A 15,887-nucleotide genomic window follows, 5' to 3' on the forward strand; every position below is an offset into this window, starting at 1 on the left:
AAAACTTAAGCTTTGAAATTTATAGCCATTTATAAACGTAAACCCGGGCAGACGAACGGCCTTCCTGAGCCCTTATCTGTCACTGGAGTCTATAACAAAGGTATTGATTAAATGTATATTGAGATGGTTGAATTCACAATTTTATTAGAATAATGGTTACCCTACCTCGCTACTGTCAAACCACGTTGATTGCTTCAACAGGCTACCCGGAGTGGTATAGACCTGTGAAATCTATTCATTCATTTAAAACATGATTAAAGGAATCTCTACAAAGTCTTGTTATATATAATTAAGCCATTAATTACCACAAAAATTTGTTGTACTACGTTATAAAGAGAATCGTCGAGTTCACATCAATTTTAACATAAATCGTTTATAGTGCTTACTCAGTACTCTTAGTTCTTTCGAAAAGATGCATTACCAAAATAGATAATAAAGTAGATTTACATGGACTGCATTAAATGTTACATGAATAAAATATATTTTATAAAAAAAATTGCTGTACTCGCCCACTTCGCTGGGCATTTAAAATTAACATTATTATTTATTGTCATTATTATTAGGGAGTCCAACACTCATATAAATATTAGCCTATCCATTAAGTACATGTATTTTCTACATGAACCAAGTTTCAAGTCAATCGGATCCATGGTTCAGTAGTTATAACGGAACATCCGTAAAAACCACTGTAGATTTATATATTAAGTATAGATAAGTAGAAAGCGTTTCCAGGGCGATAGATTATGTAGAAACAAATATGGTGCTTTTGTTATCTATAGAAAACAAATCGTGCTCACTCCCTAGTTGCTTTGAAATGTATTTATAAATATTGCTTCAATACATAACATATTATGGATGTTGTATAAACTTAACGTTGAAATTCTAATCATGTTCCAAGAGCATACGTGTGTACTCTGTCTCTTTTTATTATTCTTCTAATTATTCTTTTTGAGAATCAATGAAAAATTAATAGTTAATAATTGCGAGTCCCATAGTATGTACTTGGTGTTTTTTGTTAACTTTTTAATGCATGATTTTAAAACCTCTGTGATCAATTTGAGTTCGAGATAGCAAGGGAAGCTGGTGTAGCATTTTTTGACAAGCGAGTATGTACGTCTTTCATACGTGGAAAAATAATAGTGATATAATTCGCGTTCTTCAAATAATACTTAACTTATTAATGTGACAACTTTCGTAAGAGCACTGACTTAAATGCAGTAAAATTTAAAGTCTAATTAAACCCGGATGATATTTATATTCTTTCTCGTAACAATTTTGTTGTTAAACTTCGATTGAATGAATGAATTTTCATTGTCATAGATTAAGTTGAACTATTTTAGTTGTTCAATGAAATTTAACCATAGGAGTTTAAATTCAATTTTCTGTAAATCGCCCTGTGTGCCTTCTACTTATAGGGAACGACTATACAGCTACTTACCATCTTTTCCCTATTTTTTCAACCGATTTTTTAATTATTTAATAGCCATTGATAAGCTGTAGTGTTGTTAATAAATTGAAAATAGCTTTTATTTCCAAATGTCAATAATCAAACAAAATATTCATACATTGAATCTGAATTTCAAGGTGTTCATGACTCGTTAAATCTTGATCATTGGGTGAAAACTATTATACTTTTTTTTGTTAGTTATTACAAAACTTCTATTATAGCTAGCTTAAATACGATAACTAAGTCAACTGGAAAGGTCAATTACAAGTTTCCATTTAATATCATAGTACGTTAGCCTGAGATTGTACATCACTGATCATGTATTGGCAGATACTGCTTAAACACACAAGCAAAAGTTTTTTTACGATTATAATTTATGAATATATAAATATCGTATAGATTTTCGTAAAAACAAAAGCGGAGTTCGGTAGTTATTGAACTACTTTACGAGATTCAAATCACGCTCTAACGACGTGTATGAAACATGTGTGTAGTGCGAATCTGAATGGTCGATACTTCCTGCGAATCTTCGCATAGTACGCCTATCAATATATTGAATTTATTAACCTAGCAATTATGCTATTCAAAGATTTTGACCACCAAACAGACAAGGTTTTTGTCAAACATAGCTTTTCGTACCACGTATGGCAACAGCGAGATATTGAGATTATGAGGGCTAATATTTAAATAAAATCTAATTATAATCTCCCGGGTCTTTTGATTTTTTTATTAACTACTTTTTGACATACTTTTTTATTCACTTAGAAACCCTATCTAACTTTACTTTCCATCAAATAATTCATAGTTATACTTACTCGTATTATTTTTAATGCTGTGTTTTTTAAAAATCAGTTATACAACAATAGAATCGCCAAATAGAAAATTGTGGTTTTTCCAATATGGATTTTGTTTTTATAAACTTGATAAATGTTTTTATCAGTTTTTGTAAATTCCTCTTCTGCGTTAGTGGCATTGGCGTTTATTTTTTATGTGTGTAATACATGAACCAAATACATAAACACATAAGTAATAAGAGATATTAAATAACGTTGATAGCACGTATTTAGTCCCATTCGTCCCGTTTGTTAATTCATTTGTGTCGAACTATTGTAGTATTTTTGAAATTATCTCGTTCATCGTACTTAAAGTGATTAGGGCAAGTACTTATCAAATAATTATTGTATCGTGCACCGGGTCCAAAGCACTCTTATCAATTATTGTCATTGTTAGTCCATTTAGCAACCAAAGTGGGTGTCGTGTGGAATTCTCAAGTGAAAAACTATATACAATTCTGTTAAAATCTTGTAATGGAGAAAAAACCGGTGAGCAAATAAAAATTAGACCTTGTTATTTTTGGTTTTTTTTTTTTCGTAAGGTTCCTGGAGAATTAAAATTTTCTTACTCAAAGCGATTATGCATTTTTATTCAAAGTGCCGCCGGACAGTTAATTTACAATTGACTTGACCTCATATTTCAAGATGGTGGCTTCCATTGACTTTGTAACCTCCAAGGGTTCCAGTAACCCTTTGACATCCGGTAGCTTCCGTCTGCTAATGAAGAAACAAAAAATTTTTTTTTTGTGTTTAAGACATTATAAATTGTCGGGTCGTTAACTTCGCTTTGTTTAGTCATCTGTGAATTAGTTCCGAATATGCTACCTACGGTAGCTGCGTAAATTTCTGTTCTAAAATTCAAATTGCTCAATGAAAATAAAAGTTTTAAAATCAGAATATAAATGAAATTTTATTAAACGACGTAATCGGATTTAATGTTTCAACAAAGGAACCTCTACTATTTTATAGAATTGAGAAACAGTTACAAAACGTCGTAAAGTACGTACAGATTCCTTGAACACAAATGTGTCTTTGTGTGACGCAGGCAGCTGTAGGTATTGTATGTATGTCAAATGCGATTTAATGTAACTCTGTGAAACATCGCCTTTTAGATATTTGAATTTGTATTTAATATGAGGCAAATTAGCAATGGCATATCTGATTCATTCTACGATCCCTCCGAAAGCGAGGTTTGTTTTGCGCGGACTGGTATATACATATTTATTTATTTATTTAAGGATTACCGACAGGGTTTACAGTAAGACATAAAATAATATTGACATATATAGAGCAATTGATAACTGCAACTCTATTTAGAGGCAATCACAGCATGCATTACATTAATATATATTGTCAGTCTACACAATACTTTATATGCATGACGCTCTTATAAGTACACTGAATCGCATAGAAATGTATGGATGCTCTAAAGAAGGTTGCGAGTTAATGGTGTGCCGGTCTCTGCACTAATCAATTAATAGCGATCTATATCACGTGAATGGGCGGCGTTCGTACTGACCACATTGGTTGGCGACATACTTAACATTTGATATGTACAAATTGACCTACAAAATTATTCGGCTTTGTATTGAGTGATATGTTTTCGGACGCTAATATACTAAATTTAAGTGGACGTCGGAATTTTTTATATTAGTTATAGCATATACGAGTACGCCTAATCTTAGAAACTGAATATTAATAAGTATAATATTTAATCATGTAACGTACTAAACGTTCTAAAATCAATAGTCTCCAAGCCAGGATTGTCCTCACAAATGGGTGCTGGAGTATTTCCAGATGAGATCAAGTACATCCAGGCTTGAATGCCAAATATTTTTAGCAAAAATACCGGCTCAAACCAAGCGACGAAACCGACCGAGGGCACATAGATTCATCATATTTGAATAGACCTATAATGCGATCCCTATGGTACTTTTTTATTCATTTTTTTATTGCTTAGATTGGTGAACGAGCTCACAGCCAACTTGGTTGTTAAGTGATTACTGGAGCCCATAGAACTCTACAACGTAAATGCGCCACCCTCCTTGAGATATAAATTCTAAGGTCTCACTATAGTTACAACGGCTGCCCCACCCTTCAAACCGAAACGCATTACTGCTTCACGCCAGAAATAGACAGGGTGGGACCTACCCGTGCGGACTCACAAGAGGTCCCACCACCAGTAAAACGTAATTGTCTAAACGTAATAATGATCATAGACGTAACACGTTTTTCTTGTGAATCACTCACAATAAGATTTACATTCTGAGAAACGACTCACCAATTAACAAATCTATTTTTGAACCTCTTGGTTTACTCAGCAATTTGTGTTTTGGCCTAACAGACGTGTTTTATTTTTAAAAATATGTGCTTATACGAGCGTATAAATTATGGTCCTGGTTCTTTATATGCAGTACGTTCAACTTTCTTTGTGTTTTTAATGCATTACTTTCGCGAAATCGTTGGATTATTGTTTATTTTGTTAAAAAATGCTCAAATTAAATTTTATCGTCATTGATATTAATATAGGAATATTTTTTTTCATTATCACATTAGAATTATAATTATTTAAACACTTATATCCGTCATTCCATTATACAGTATAAAACTAAAGAGGAATTTAAAGGGATATCAAGTGACTCAATTTTATTACTGTTCAAACAACGCGGAATCATTTGTCGCTTGAATTTTAATTGAATTCTTGGTTCTTCGATAACTGTCCTTCAATGCTTTATGCTATATTCAATTATTGGTGGTCGGTATGACTTGCTTCCTTATTTCAATTAAAGTCCCACTTTATCGGAGTATATTATGATGTCCAACACTGGAAATTATTTTTTGTCTTGCAAATCCTTTGTTTGTTGTATATTCACGTGAAGTCTTGGTTCGTAAACACATGTCACTCGTTGTCGTTTGAAAATTAGGAAGTGCAAACAAGAATCTTGCGGATTTGTTTAATGTAATAAATCACATTGTCGGAGAAGTTTGCGTTGTAAACTGAGATGAAGGTCGCGCACCCCGTGCTCTACCGTAATCAGCAAACAGACGTTTGTCACAGAACGACCTGGTAAATTTGATTCACTCGAACGGAAGAACCCTATTGTGAAGTAGGTTACGCCAAGGTCACGTAGCTCTTACTGTAAGACCGTGGATTGCATGCTCGAACATAAAGTGTAGGGGATCATCCTTTGTATCGTCAAATGCTTTGATGTTAAATAATAATATATAGTGGATGTTTTAGTTATTTTTGAGTTACACAATCTTTTGTTACGGATTTAATATGTTAGTTTATTTCAGTAAAACTAAAATACAAAACTGATATTTACATCGGTATACTTTTTTCAATTGTCAAATATCACACAAATTACTGATTACATTTTCAAAGTACACAAATTACTGATCTTTATCTTTAATTAGTTATCTATCAATTCCTTGACATAATTCAGGATAGTGCGCTAATTTTATCTGTTAAATTGGTCCGTATTTGATAATTAAGAACCCGTTTATTAATGAAAAGATGCTTACGTGGATAAAACACATATTATTCTGTGTTGTGTACTTCTATGTATCTGCTACTGCGATAAGCTATTATTCTTCTAAAACTCATTATTATTCGTAATTTAAAAAAAATCCGCTAACATATTAAGTTTTGTTTTAAGTACAAGTAATATATAAAATTAATAATATATTGACGTTTTGTTGGTTGTTCTTTGTCCATATATGTGTTGTTGTCTGTGTGTTGAATAGGTTCGCAGATCGTTTAAGTCAATTATTATATAGTTTTGGGTGATAACGATTGGTGGGTTACGATTGATCGATCCGTAACATTATAAGTAGCTTTTAACTTTACGTTTTGTCATCTAAAGGCTAGCAGGCACATGCATTTCTATTCTAATTATGTTTAGGTTGTCGATCGGCCTCTTAGTGTCAACCCTTATTTGTATTGGATTAATTGATTTCACTTCAATATCATTCTTATATTGAAGTAAGTAATCATGAATTGTATTAGTAAACATTTGAAAAGTTTTTTCAATGAAAACTTGTTTATCGAACATAAATGAATGCAAGGAATTTATCGGATAGTTAAGAGTGCTGGTAACTGGTCTAGATCATTTGTAATCGATTAATAATTATAAACAAAATGATTACCTACTTTGTTTGCTGTTTGTTTACGTTAAATCTACAGATGAGCAAATAATTCTTTTGTAATTCCGGTTCGAGAATTGTTAATGGTTAAGGCATAAAATATGTAGTTCTAGAAAAGCAATAATTTAAATAGACACATATCGTAAAGTTTTATGTAGTTATTTATTAAAAAAAAAAACTTAAATATAAATTACTTTATTTTTATTTTATTTTACGATAAGCAACACAGAACCGGCGTACCTCTCGATTTTTTGTGTTCTATGACCGCTTTCTATCAGATGAGCTGTTGCTGCCTACTCACATTACACTAAGTATTGAAGAACAAGCAATAATGTAGATAATAATAGTGAATATTATATACATATAATACTAAATACTAGAAATACATATAAATTACAGATCTACATCTGATTCATCAAGTGTGTCGTTATTTTTATTGAAGCCCTAACAAGCTCTTTTCTTTTTAAATAGTTATTCCTTTACCGAATCGGAATCCAGTATTGCCACCAAGAAGAATCGACAACAATCTCGGATCTTAGTAAAATAATAATATTATGACGGTAGTTTTCTTTATTAACGATGAATGACACGAATTAGAAAAGGAGAGAGATAGAGATAGTCCTACCTCACCTCTCGCTCGGAGTCACTAGATATTCTATTTCCGGTATGTGAGTGTAAATAATATGTTCCTGTTCGTTTTTTGTACTCATAACACAGGAGATAATCACAGCTTGAGTTAGTTGAATGTATTATCGGTAGGCAGCGGCTTAGCTCTGCCCCTGTCATTGCTGAAGTCCATGGGCGACGGTAACCACTCACCATCAGGTGGGCCGTATGCTCGTCTGCCAATAAGGTCAATAAAAAAAAATAATGTAGAACGTATATTAATTGAACGAAGTAATAATATTGAAGTTAAATATTTGTGATAATTTTTTGTAGTGATTATTATAAAATAAACTAGCAGATTTTTTATGAGACTTGTTTACAAGGTAGTAAAATGCCTACTCAAACGAACCACCCAAGTAGGAATAGATGATCAATCATACTCACCACGTTGTCGAGGACCTTGGATCCACAGCTCGTAATGTAAACAAAATTATTTTCAATGACAATGACCGTGAAACAGACTAGATGGAATTTGTTATGATATTAAACAAAACTAAAAATTCATGGTCATCTATATACATATATTATAGGGTTTAATTTAAGAGACTAATGTACATGACGACAAAATTGTATCACATGAGAATTCTTTGAATGTGAATCTAAAAAACTTGCGCCCCGAGTTTAGAAACCTTTCCTTTTTTAAAGTTGGTTAAAAATAGATACATTAAACGAAGAAGTAATTAGTATAATGCATTTATGGTACTCAGCTGATGTATTTCGTTTCCCGTTAAAACAAACAAGTGGGTCGATACTTGAACTGGAAATGGGAAAATTCCCAAAGTCGTTTTGCTTCAGTAAGGATCATTTTATTATGAACAATTAGAGAGTTTACTTTACGATTGACGACAATAAAGCAAACGTTTATACGTGCAATAATAAGTGAACAAGAATGATGTAATGTATTAAAATTAATGTATCTACCTACCCACCGTGAATTATGTTGATGCGAAGTATGGGAATTGTATTGCGTTTTTAAATATGACAACATGTTGACTATTTTGTTATTGTGGTATTCATTTCATGTGGTATTTATTATTGAGTCGAAAAACTATAGAAAATTTTATTTTATTTAAAAAAAACACTACTATGTTGTTATTGTAACAGAAATATAATGAATTGTTGACAGCCTATAATTATATCATAATCCGATCTAATATTAAAAATCAATTAAAATCTAATGACTTGAGTCGTTAATGACAATTCAATAAATTCAATCACGTAATTGGTGTTATTTTAATCCAATTGAGACGGTATACATAATTTGCTGTAACCTTGAAATGTCTTGTTTTAGACGGAAAGCGAAACCTCATGTGAAGAGGCAGCAAGACTGACAGCGGAAGGAGCGGAAGCCGACGACGATGAGGCCTTCGACTTTACAGCCCTGCCCCCACCGCCGGACGGAGGCTACGGCTGGGTCGTGGTCTTCGCTTCCTTCATGTGCAATATGGTAGTTGACGGCATAGCCTATACCTTTGGCATATTCCTGCCGGAATTGGTGGTGTACTTTGGCCAGGGCAAAGGGACAGTCGCATGGGTCGGCAGTTTGCTGACCGGTATTTATTTAGCCGTTGGTAAGTGTTACTTTATTTACATTTCGTCACAAATAAAATTGCGTGATTCGAATAAAAGTTTTTTTTTTATTGCTTAGTTGGGTGGACGTGCTCACAGCCCACCTGGTGTTAAGTGGTTTCTGGAGCCCTTAGACATCTACAACGTAAATGCGCCACCCACCTTGAGATATAAGTTCTAAGGTCTCAAGTATAGCTACAACGGCTGCCTCGCCCTTCAAACCGAAACGCATTACTGCTTCACGGCAGAAATAGGCAGGGTGAAAAAGTTTCAGAAAGAGAAAGAAAAAAAAAGACTTCTCATTTCAATTGCAATCGGATTCGATTAAAGTCTCTCGTTTATTCCGAGCGTAGCTACGTGTTTTCCAATCTAAACGATCCGTCGAGTTACGATTCATTTTTGTTCCTGTTTCGATGTGTTCATTAGTGGTACTCAACTGTCAATTTCGTATCAAAACAGGTCACGTTGTCGGACAGTTGTTTCCATAATACATGTATGTATGTATATATATATTACTCGTTCTAGTGAGATAAATGAAATCGTTTGTGTATACTCTCTGTGTATGTAGTTATATATGTATATGTAGGTATATATGTATTTATGCTTATAATCATACAGAACGCCCCATTCAATTCTAATACCGACATGTTTTCTCAAACAGAGCGGCGTTCAAGTAACTAGTAGCCATTGTGTTTTAGATATGGATAGGAAATCTATTATAATTCTAAATATATTAATATGTGTCGTGAATACGTTTGGTTTATAGTGAATAACGGTTTCTTAATAAATTAGATCAGTAAATATCGAGGGGTAAAAGGCGATTTGGTTTAAGCGACGTTTTAGCTACTTTACAGGAGAGCCATTTAAAGTTAAAAATTTTGGAAAAAATATTATAACAGAAGAACTTCTTTAGCTGCTTCATTAGAGTAAACTTAATTTCAATTCAATTAAAAACATCGAACTGTCGTTACTAATACCAAATGAAAAGGGCCCTTAATTACGAAGATAAATGTCGGGTACTAACCGAAATGTCGCTTAACTGGTGATAGGACCTCTTGTGAGTCCGCGCGTGTAGCTACCACCGCCCTGCCTATTTCAGCCGTGAAGCACTGGTTGTAGGAGCTCTTGTGAGTCCGCGCGGGTAGGTACCACCGCCCTGCCTATTTCTGCCGTGAAGCAGTAATGCGTTTCGGTTTGAAGGGCGGGGCAGCCGTTGTAACTATACTGAGACCTTAGAACTTATATCTCAAGATGGGTGGCGCATTTACGTTGTAGATGTCTATGGGCTCCAGTAACCACTTAACACCAGGTGGGCTGTGAGCTCGTCCAACCATCTAAGTAAAAAAAAAAATCCTTTCACCCTTCGATATTATAAGTTAATCCACTTTCACACTCACTTTTAATGTCATTCTCGAGTGTGAAGTACATGTTGTTTATCGTTCTTAACTTATCGGTTAACGATAAGTAAATCCTCGGTTAATACATTTGATAATAGACAGGATTCTATCTATATTGGTAACCGTGTCGTAAATAAAACGGCAAAGTGATTGTATCAGTTATTAATCTTAGCGTATGTAATGGACGTTTCTACGAGTCTGATCTTGATTGGCTATAAGCTTATTGTTATCTAATTAATCTAATGGACAAACCAATGAAAGTATAGTTAGTAGTTATTAGATGTGAATTTAAAATAACCTTAACAAAAGTAACTGGTGGTAGGACCTCTTGTGAGTCCGCACGGGTAGGTACCACCGCCCCGCCTATTTCTGCCGTAAAGCAGTAATGCGTTTCGGTTGGAAGGGTGGGGCAGCCGTTGTGACAATACTGAGACCTTAGGTGTGGCGCATTTAGGTTGTAGATGTATATGAGCTCCAGTAACCACTTAACACCAGGTGGGCTGTGAGCTCGTCCACACACCTAAGCAATAAAAAAAAAAACAAGTCTTCGACTTTTTGTAATTAATTCGATAACACAGTAACGTGATGTTTATCTAATACTTAAGGGCTATCGTGTTTTTATCTGCCTGAGAACGTTTCAGGTGCGATATTGACCTTATTAAAGTATTTTACAATCGCCAATATGTAAGTTGTTACCACGTTCTATATTAACGATAAGCTAGCACTGAAATCGGTGCGAAATGTTAGATCTTTTGAATGATAATGTTACAACTGTTGTAATCGAATATTAGTTTGATGAATAATATTATTGTAACGAAGCAAATGTAATCTCAATTCAACTGTTTTCAAAAATGTATGTACATGAAGATAGTAGTAGGTAGGTTGGTGTTACTAATGCAGTGGTTATCTCAAAGATGTATGTAGTATAAATTCAGATAGGATACTAGCTGACCCGGCAAACATTGTTTTGCCATACAAATTATTTTTAGGAACGATAAATAACATAGATACCGACTGCAGCGCCCTCTGCCGGGCTGATTTGTGAATCTAAACCATTCAGGGTGCCACCCAAACTCATACAAAAAAATCATTAAAATCGGTCCAGCTGTTAGGAGGAGTTCAGTGATAAAGACACGCACAGAAGAAATATATATATAAAGACTAGCTGACCCGGCAGACTTCGTAGTGCCTCAATCGATAAATAAAAGATCTAAACTTTTGTATAAAACAAACTTAAAACAAACAAAAGGAATCCTTCCGAGGGGGGACAAATCAAAGGGAAAACAAAATTGTTATTTTTATTATAACTTTTAAACCTTCTCTGGACTTCCACAAATAATTCAAGACCAAAATTAGCCAAATCGGTCCAGCCGTTCTCGAGTTTTAGCGAGACTAACGAACAGCAATTCGTTTTTATATATATATATAGATAGATGAGGCAAAGAATATCGTTCAAGTGATTTATTATCAGTGAAAAACTCGACACAGTAACCTGAACGTTCATTAACACATTAACTTACAAACGAATTCAAATTAACATCGATTACAGTAGTATATCTACATGAAGCCAACACAGTACATAGGTTTTTTTGACACAAATTCCATTGTTTACATTGTTGGTTTTTCAATACGTAAGGAACTTTTTCAAAAATAATATAATTTATAGACGCACATATTGTGTCCGTTTGTTTGAAGTACGGATTACTGGTGGTCCGAAGGCCTTTGCATTTTTACCCAGGACGATAGTTTGTACTGAAGCGTGAAGGCGAGCACGTGCTCAATCATGAGGGATATAAAGTAGGTCTGAATATGACAAACGGGTTTCATTACTTTTAATTAATTTAGCAGATAACATTCCTGACATTAAATGATTATATGAGTAATCCTTTTAGTATTATTATCATAGAATATAATACTACTTTATTTAAAACTACTAAAAGGATGTATTCATATTATTAACTGTCGAATAAACCTTGAACTGAATCACAAACAAGTAAATGTTACATCCGATCATCGAGACAAGTTTTGAAATCTAGGTTTTCGATCCAAGGTGGGCATCGCAATTTACTAATAATGATCGTTCGGCACGTTATTACTAGACGTTCAAGAAAAATTTATTAATGTCTAACTAAGCGCACTTAGCTGCAGAAACATTTATTATTATTTTAACCGACTTTAAAAGAAGGAGTGGTTGTGTGTTCGTTGTTTTGTTAAAATTTCTTTATATATGTTCACCGGTTTTTCAGTCGTTTGTGGACTGAAATAGATATCATAACGGTTGTTTCAAGCTTCAAACCGGAACACGTGACTACTTCGCGGCTGAAATAGGCAGGGAGGTGGTACCTATCTACTCGCGTGGGGTTATAACGTGCCCTACCGTAAATACATACATACATTACATTACAGTACATATCTTAAGTATGGGTTTTGCGAGTTTGATTTTTATGACACGATCTTAATATTTTATTGTGGAAGTCAGTCTTGAACATTTATTGAGTGTGTATTTCATTAGAAAATTGGTGCCTACTTTCCAGATTTGGCCATCGGTATAGCCTTGTCCTTCTTCATAAGTAGATATATTTTTGAGCACATCAATCCAATTGATTTTAAGTTGTTACCAAAAATCCTAAACAACAACGTGACCATTCGACTACATGCTTGAAGGCTTCATTTTGGAACATAAATAAATTAATTAAAAATGGCAGACGTGGAAAATGGATTCCATTATGGAATATGCTAAAATGAAACGACTAATTTTACAATAAATTATTTTTACCGAAAAGCATTGTTTGTCATTTGAGCAATGATATAATGGGTATTATATTTAATTATAATTTTTGCAACGCTTGATAATTTATTGTATGGGATAAAGGAAAACATTGTGAGTCGATATGAATCATGGCAAATAAATAAAGTTTCATTCGTGATATCCTCTTTGTTTTCATTACAAACACGTATGTCATTTTAAGTTTCATAATGGATTTTTTTCTCCTTTATAGTCGTCATCATCTTCAATAGATACCCTAACCTAATAAAACTGAAATGCAAGATTGATTCGCGGTAGAAGTAAGGACGGTGGTATCTATCCGTGTCCGTGTGGAAATGCATGCTATTCCACTAGTAATCACACCAATTTATAATATACTTTCCCTTAAACTACATACCCGATCCTGCGGATCGAATGGTAAACAGTCGACTTCGCTCTAAGCACGTCATTTCCACTAACGGTGCTTTTAAGTAACAACCGTCCGACAATTTGGTAACAACCGAATCCGTTGTTTGCAACGAAGAGTAAATAAAACCACAGACACAGCCCGCTGATTTTCTCGCCGGATCTTCTCAGTGGGTCGGGTCGCGTTTCTGATCCGGTAGTAGATTCTGCCAAGCACTGCTCTTGCTAGGGTTAGTGTTAGCAACGTTCTCTGGTTAGAGCCCCGTGAGCTCACCTACTCGCTCGACTACACTGGCATAACCCTCTAGACATAGGTAGGAAAAAATAGTTACTTTTCCTGTTTGTCTCACGTCGCTGTGGCATAATTATTGAGGTTACAAATCGAACAACCATTTTCCCGTAGGCTGTGAACACGGTTTCAATCGCTCGTTCTAATTGCAATTTAGACTGTCAAAATAAAACATTAAAACATAATAGGTATTGTTATTTCATTTCTCTTAAAGAACATATTCACAAATTGCCATCATAACATTTGATCGTTCATACCGTCCTCACTAACCGTTGTTTTTTGTTTTCCTACCTATTCGCTGGTAGCCTAAGGGGCTATTCCAACTACGCCCGCTACAGGACACTAACTAAAAAAAACTAGGATGGAATAAAAAAAAATGTTAATTCAAGAATTGTTTCCTTTGATTTCGTTATTAAAATGTCCAGTCCATTATGAGTTTTGTCTCTATCAATTAGTCATGTTAATTTTTCTTGTCCCTCAGGTCCGATTGTGTCGGCGTTATGCAACAAATATGGTTGTCGAGCGGTTTGCATCGTGGGCTCCCTAATCGCTACTGCTGCATTCATAGCTTCAACGTTCAGCAAGAGCGTTCCCATGATGATGTTGACGTACGGATTCATCGGTGGTAAGTTTTTATGTGTTTTTATTCAAAAGTTAGGCACGAAGTCGGAACGGCCTTAATCGATGGTGCATTTTGGTTATGCGACCTTCAGACACAGCCCACTGAGTTTCTCGCCGGATCTTCTCAGTGGGTCGCGTTTCCGATCCGGTGGTAGATTCTGCGAAGCACGGCTCTTGCTAGGGTTCGTGTTAGCAACGTCATCAGGTTTGAGCCCCGTGAGCTCACCTGCACACGTTAGGGCGAAGCTGAAATAGCCTCTCAAGGCTATCAGCATAGATAGAAAAAAAAAGGTTATGCGAAAACTTGCAGTTACAAGGTGCGAGTTAAACCCCGAATTCAGAACAAACTTTTGTTGTCTCGAAAATATAATTAATGTGTCCGTACTTTGTTACACAAAATTAAATATTTGTGAGGTTGTTTGTGCGATCAACAGTATTATTAAAGATTCCAAGAATCGTTTTGTCTGGGTTGTTTTCGTCTTCAACGTTTCTTAAATGTATAAAATTGCTGACATCATTCTGCGACTTAAATTTATCGAGACGTTGAATGGAAATCGATTCACATCTTTTTTCATTCATAAAGCAATAGATTCACGTTTATAATGTTAAAATATTCACACAATTTGTAATCTTCGTGTGTCGTGTCGTGCTAAATCTATTTCAGGCATCACGTTCTATCAAAATAAACATTAAAAATCAATTTCGAATAAACTGAATTAGTTTCTTCCGAAATTTCGGCGCTGTGAATACCTTCATGGATGTTTATGAAATTTCGAGTAAGGATGATTACAGGTGTCAAGATTGAGAAAACCCATTTTCACAGAAAACAAAAATAATCCCTTCACTTAAAAAATATATATATGTACAACATACCTGCTATATTTTTATATTTTCCAGAATTTCTGTAAATTAAACGGTTGTCTGGAAGAGATCGCTTTTAGCGATAAAACTGCCTATTGTACAAATGTATCTGCTTTTTGGTGTGCAATAAAGTGTATTTTCTCTTTCTCTTTTTCTCTCTATGTAAATGCGAGGATATTTCAAATTTTGTAATTATTTATAATATTATAATAAATTCTAATAAAATAATATTTTATAGGGTTTTTGCGAGTCGTAAAATGAACTGTACTTGCTAGAGTTTAATCTGGGGTTGATATAAGTCATGAATATAATTACCTAAGTCTCAAATATAAACCGAAATCTGCAAATTAATCGCGAGATTCAGCCGTAAAAGTGTGTTTAGTCTGCAAACATGTCGTGGTTGTTCTTTGCACAGAAAATTGAATCTTTATATAAGCCAGCTTCAAAAAGAACAAGCAAGGTTAATTTGAGGCTTAGATTATTTTATATGTTTGTAAAACGGATGCTATACTTTTTAAGCCAGATAATACTGGTTTGTTAGAATCGACTGTAATTTTCTGTAATATATTTTATTGCCTTGTGGGTGGACGAGCTCATGTCCCACCCGTTGTTAAGTGGTTATCGGAACCTATAGACATCTACAACGTAAATGCTGCCACCCGTATACACGACTATTCGAAGTGAGCGCCCTTCTAGTTGTTTGTACTACCTTAATCCGACCGTGTCCATAGCAGAGCTTTTCCTTGATCTAAGCATCAGCCCGCTAGGTTTCTCGCCGGATCTTCTCAGCGGGTCACGATTCCCATTCGGTAGTAGATTCATTCGCGAAGCAGTTACTCATAAGTTCTTAAATCTCCATGCTGTTAGCAAATCCCACCCCTCCTGG

At 34.5% G+C, this 15,887-nt stretch overlaps 1 protein-coding gene across 3 annotated transcripts in view; it reads left to right on the plus strand.

Moving 5' to 3' along the window:
• LOC114241732 (putative monocarboxylate transporter 5) overlaps nt 1-15,887 on the plus strand; it is a 57,483-nt gene that overhangs the window by 9,061 nt on the left and 32,535 nt on the right. For 2 of the 3 annotated variants that reach the window (XM_028172661.2, XM_028172662.2), the window contains exons 2-3: nt 8,384-8,663; nt 14,001-14,144. In XM_028172661.2, coding sequence (XP_028028462.2) covers nt 8,384-8,663; nt 14,001-14,144 — 424 coding nt within the window. Of the gene's footprint in view, nt 1-2,529; nt 2,770-8,383; nt 8,664-14,000; nt 14,145-15,887 lie in introns of those variants that run through there. The other variant, XM_028172663.2, reaches the window with a different exon arrangement.

The sequence above is a fragment of the Bombyx mandarina genome, chromosome 23 (genome assembly GCF_030267445.1).
Source record: "Bombyx mandarina strain Sakado chromosome 23, ASM3026744v2".
Classification (NCBI taxonomy): domain Eukaryota; kingdom Metazoa; phylum Arthropoda; class Insecta; order Lepidoptera; family Bombycidae; genus Bombyx; species Bombyx mandarina.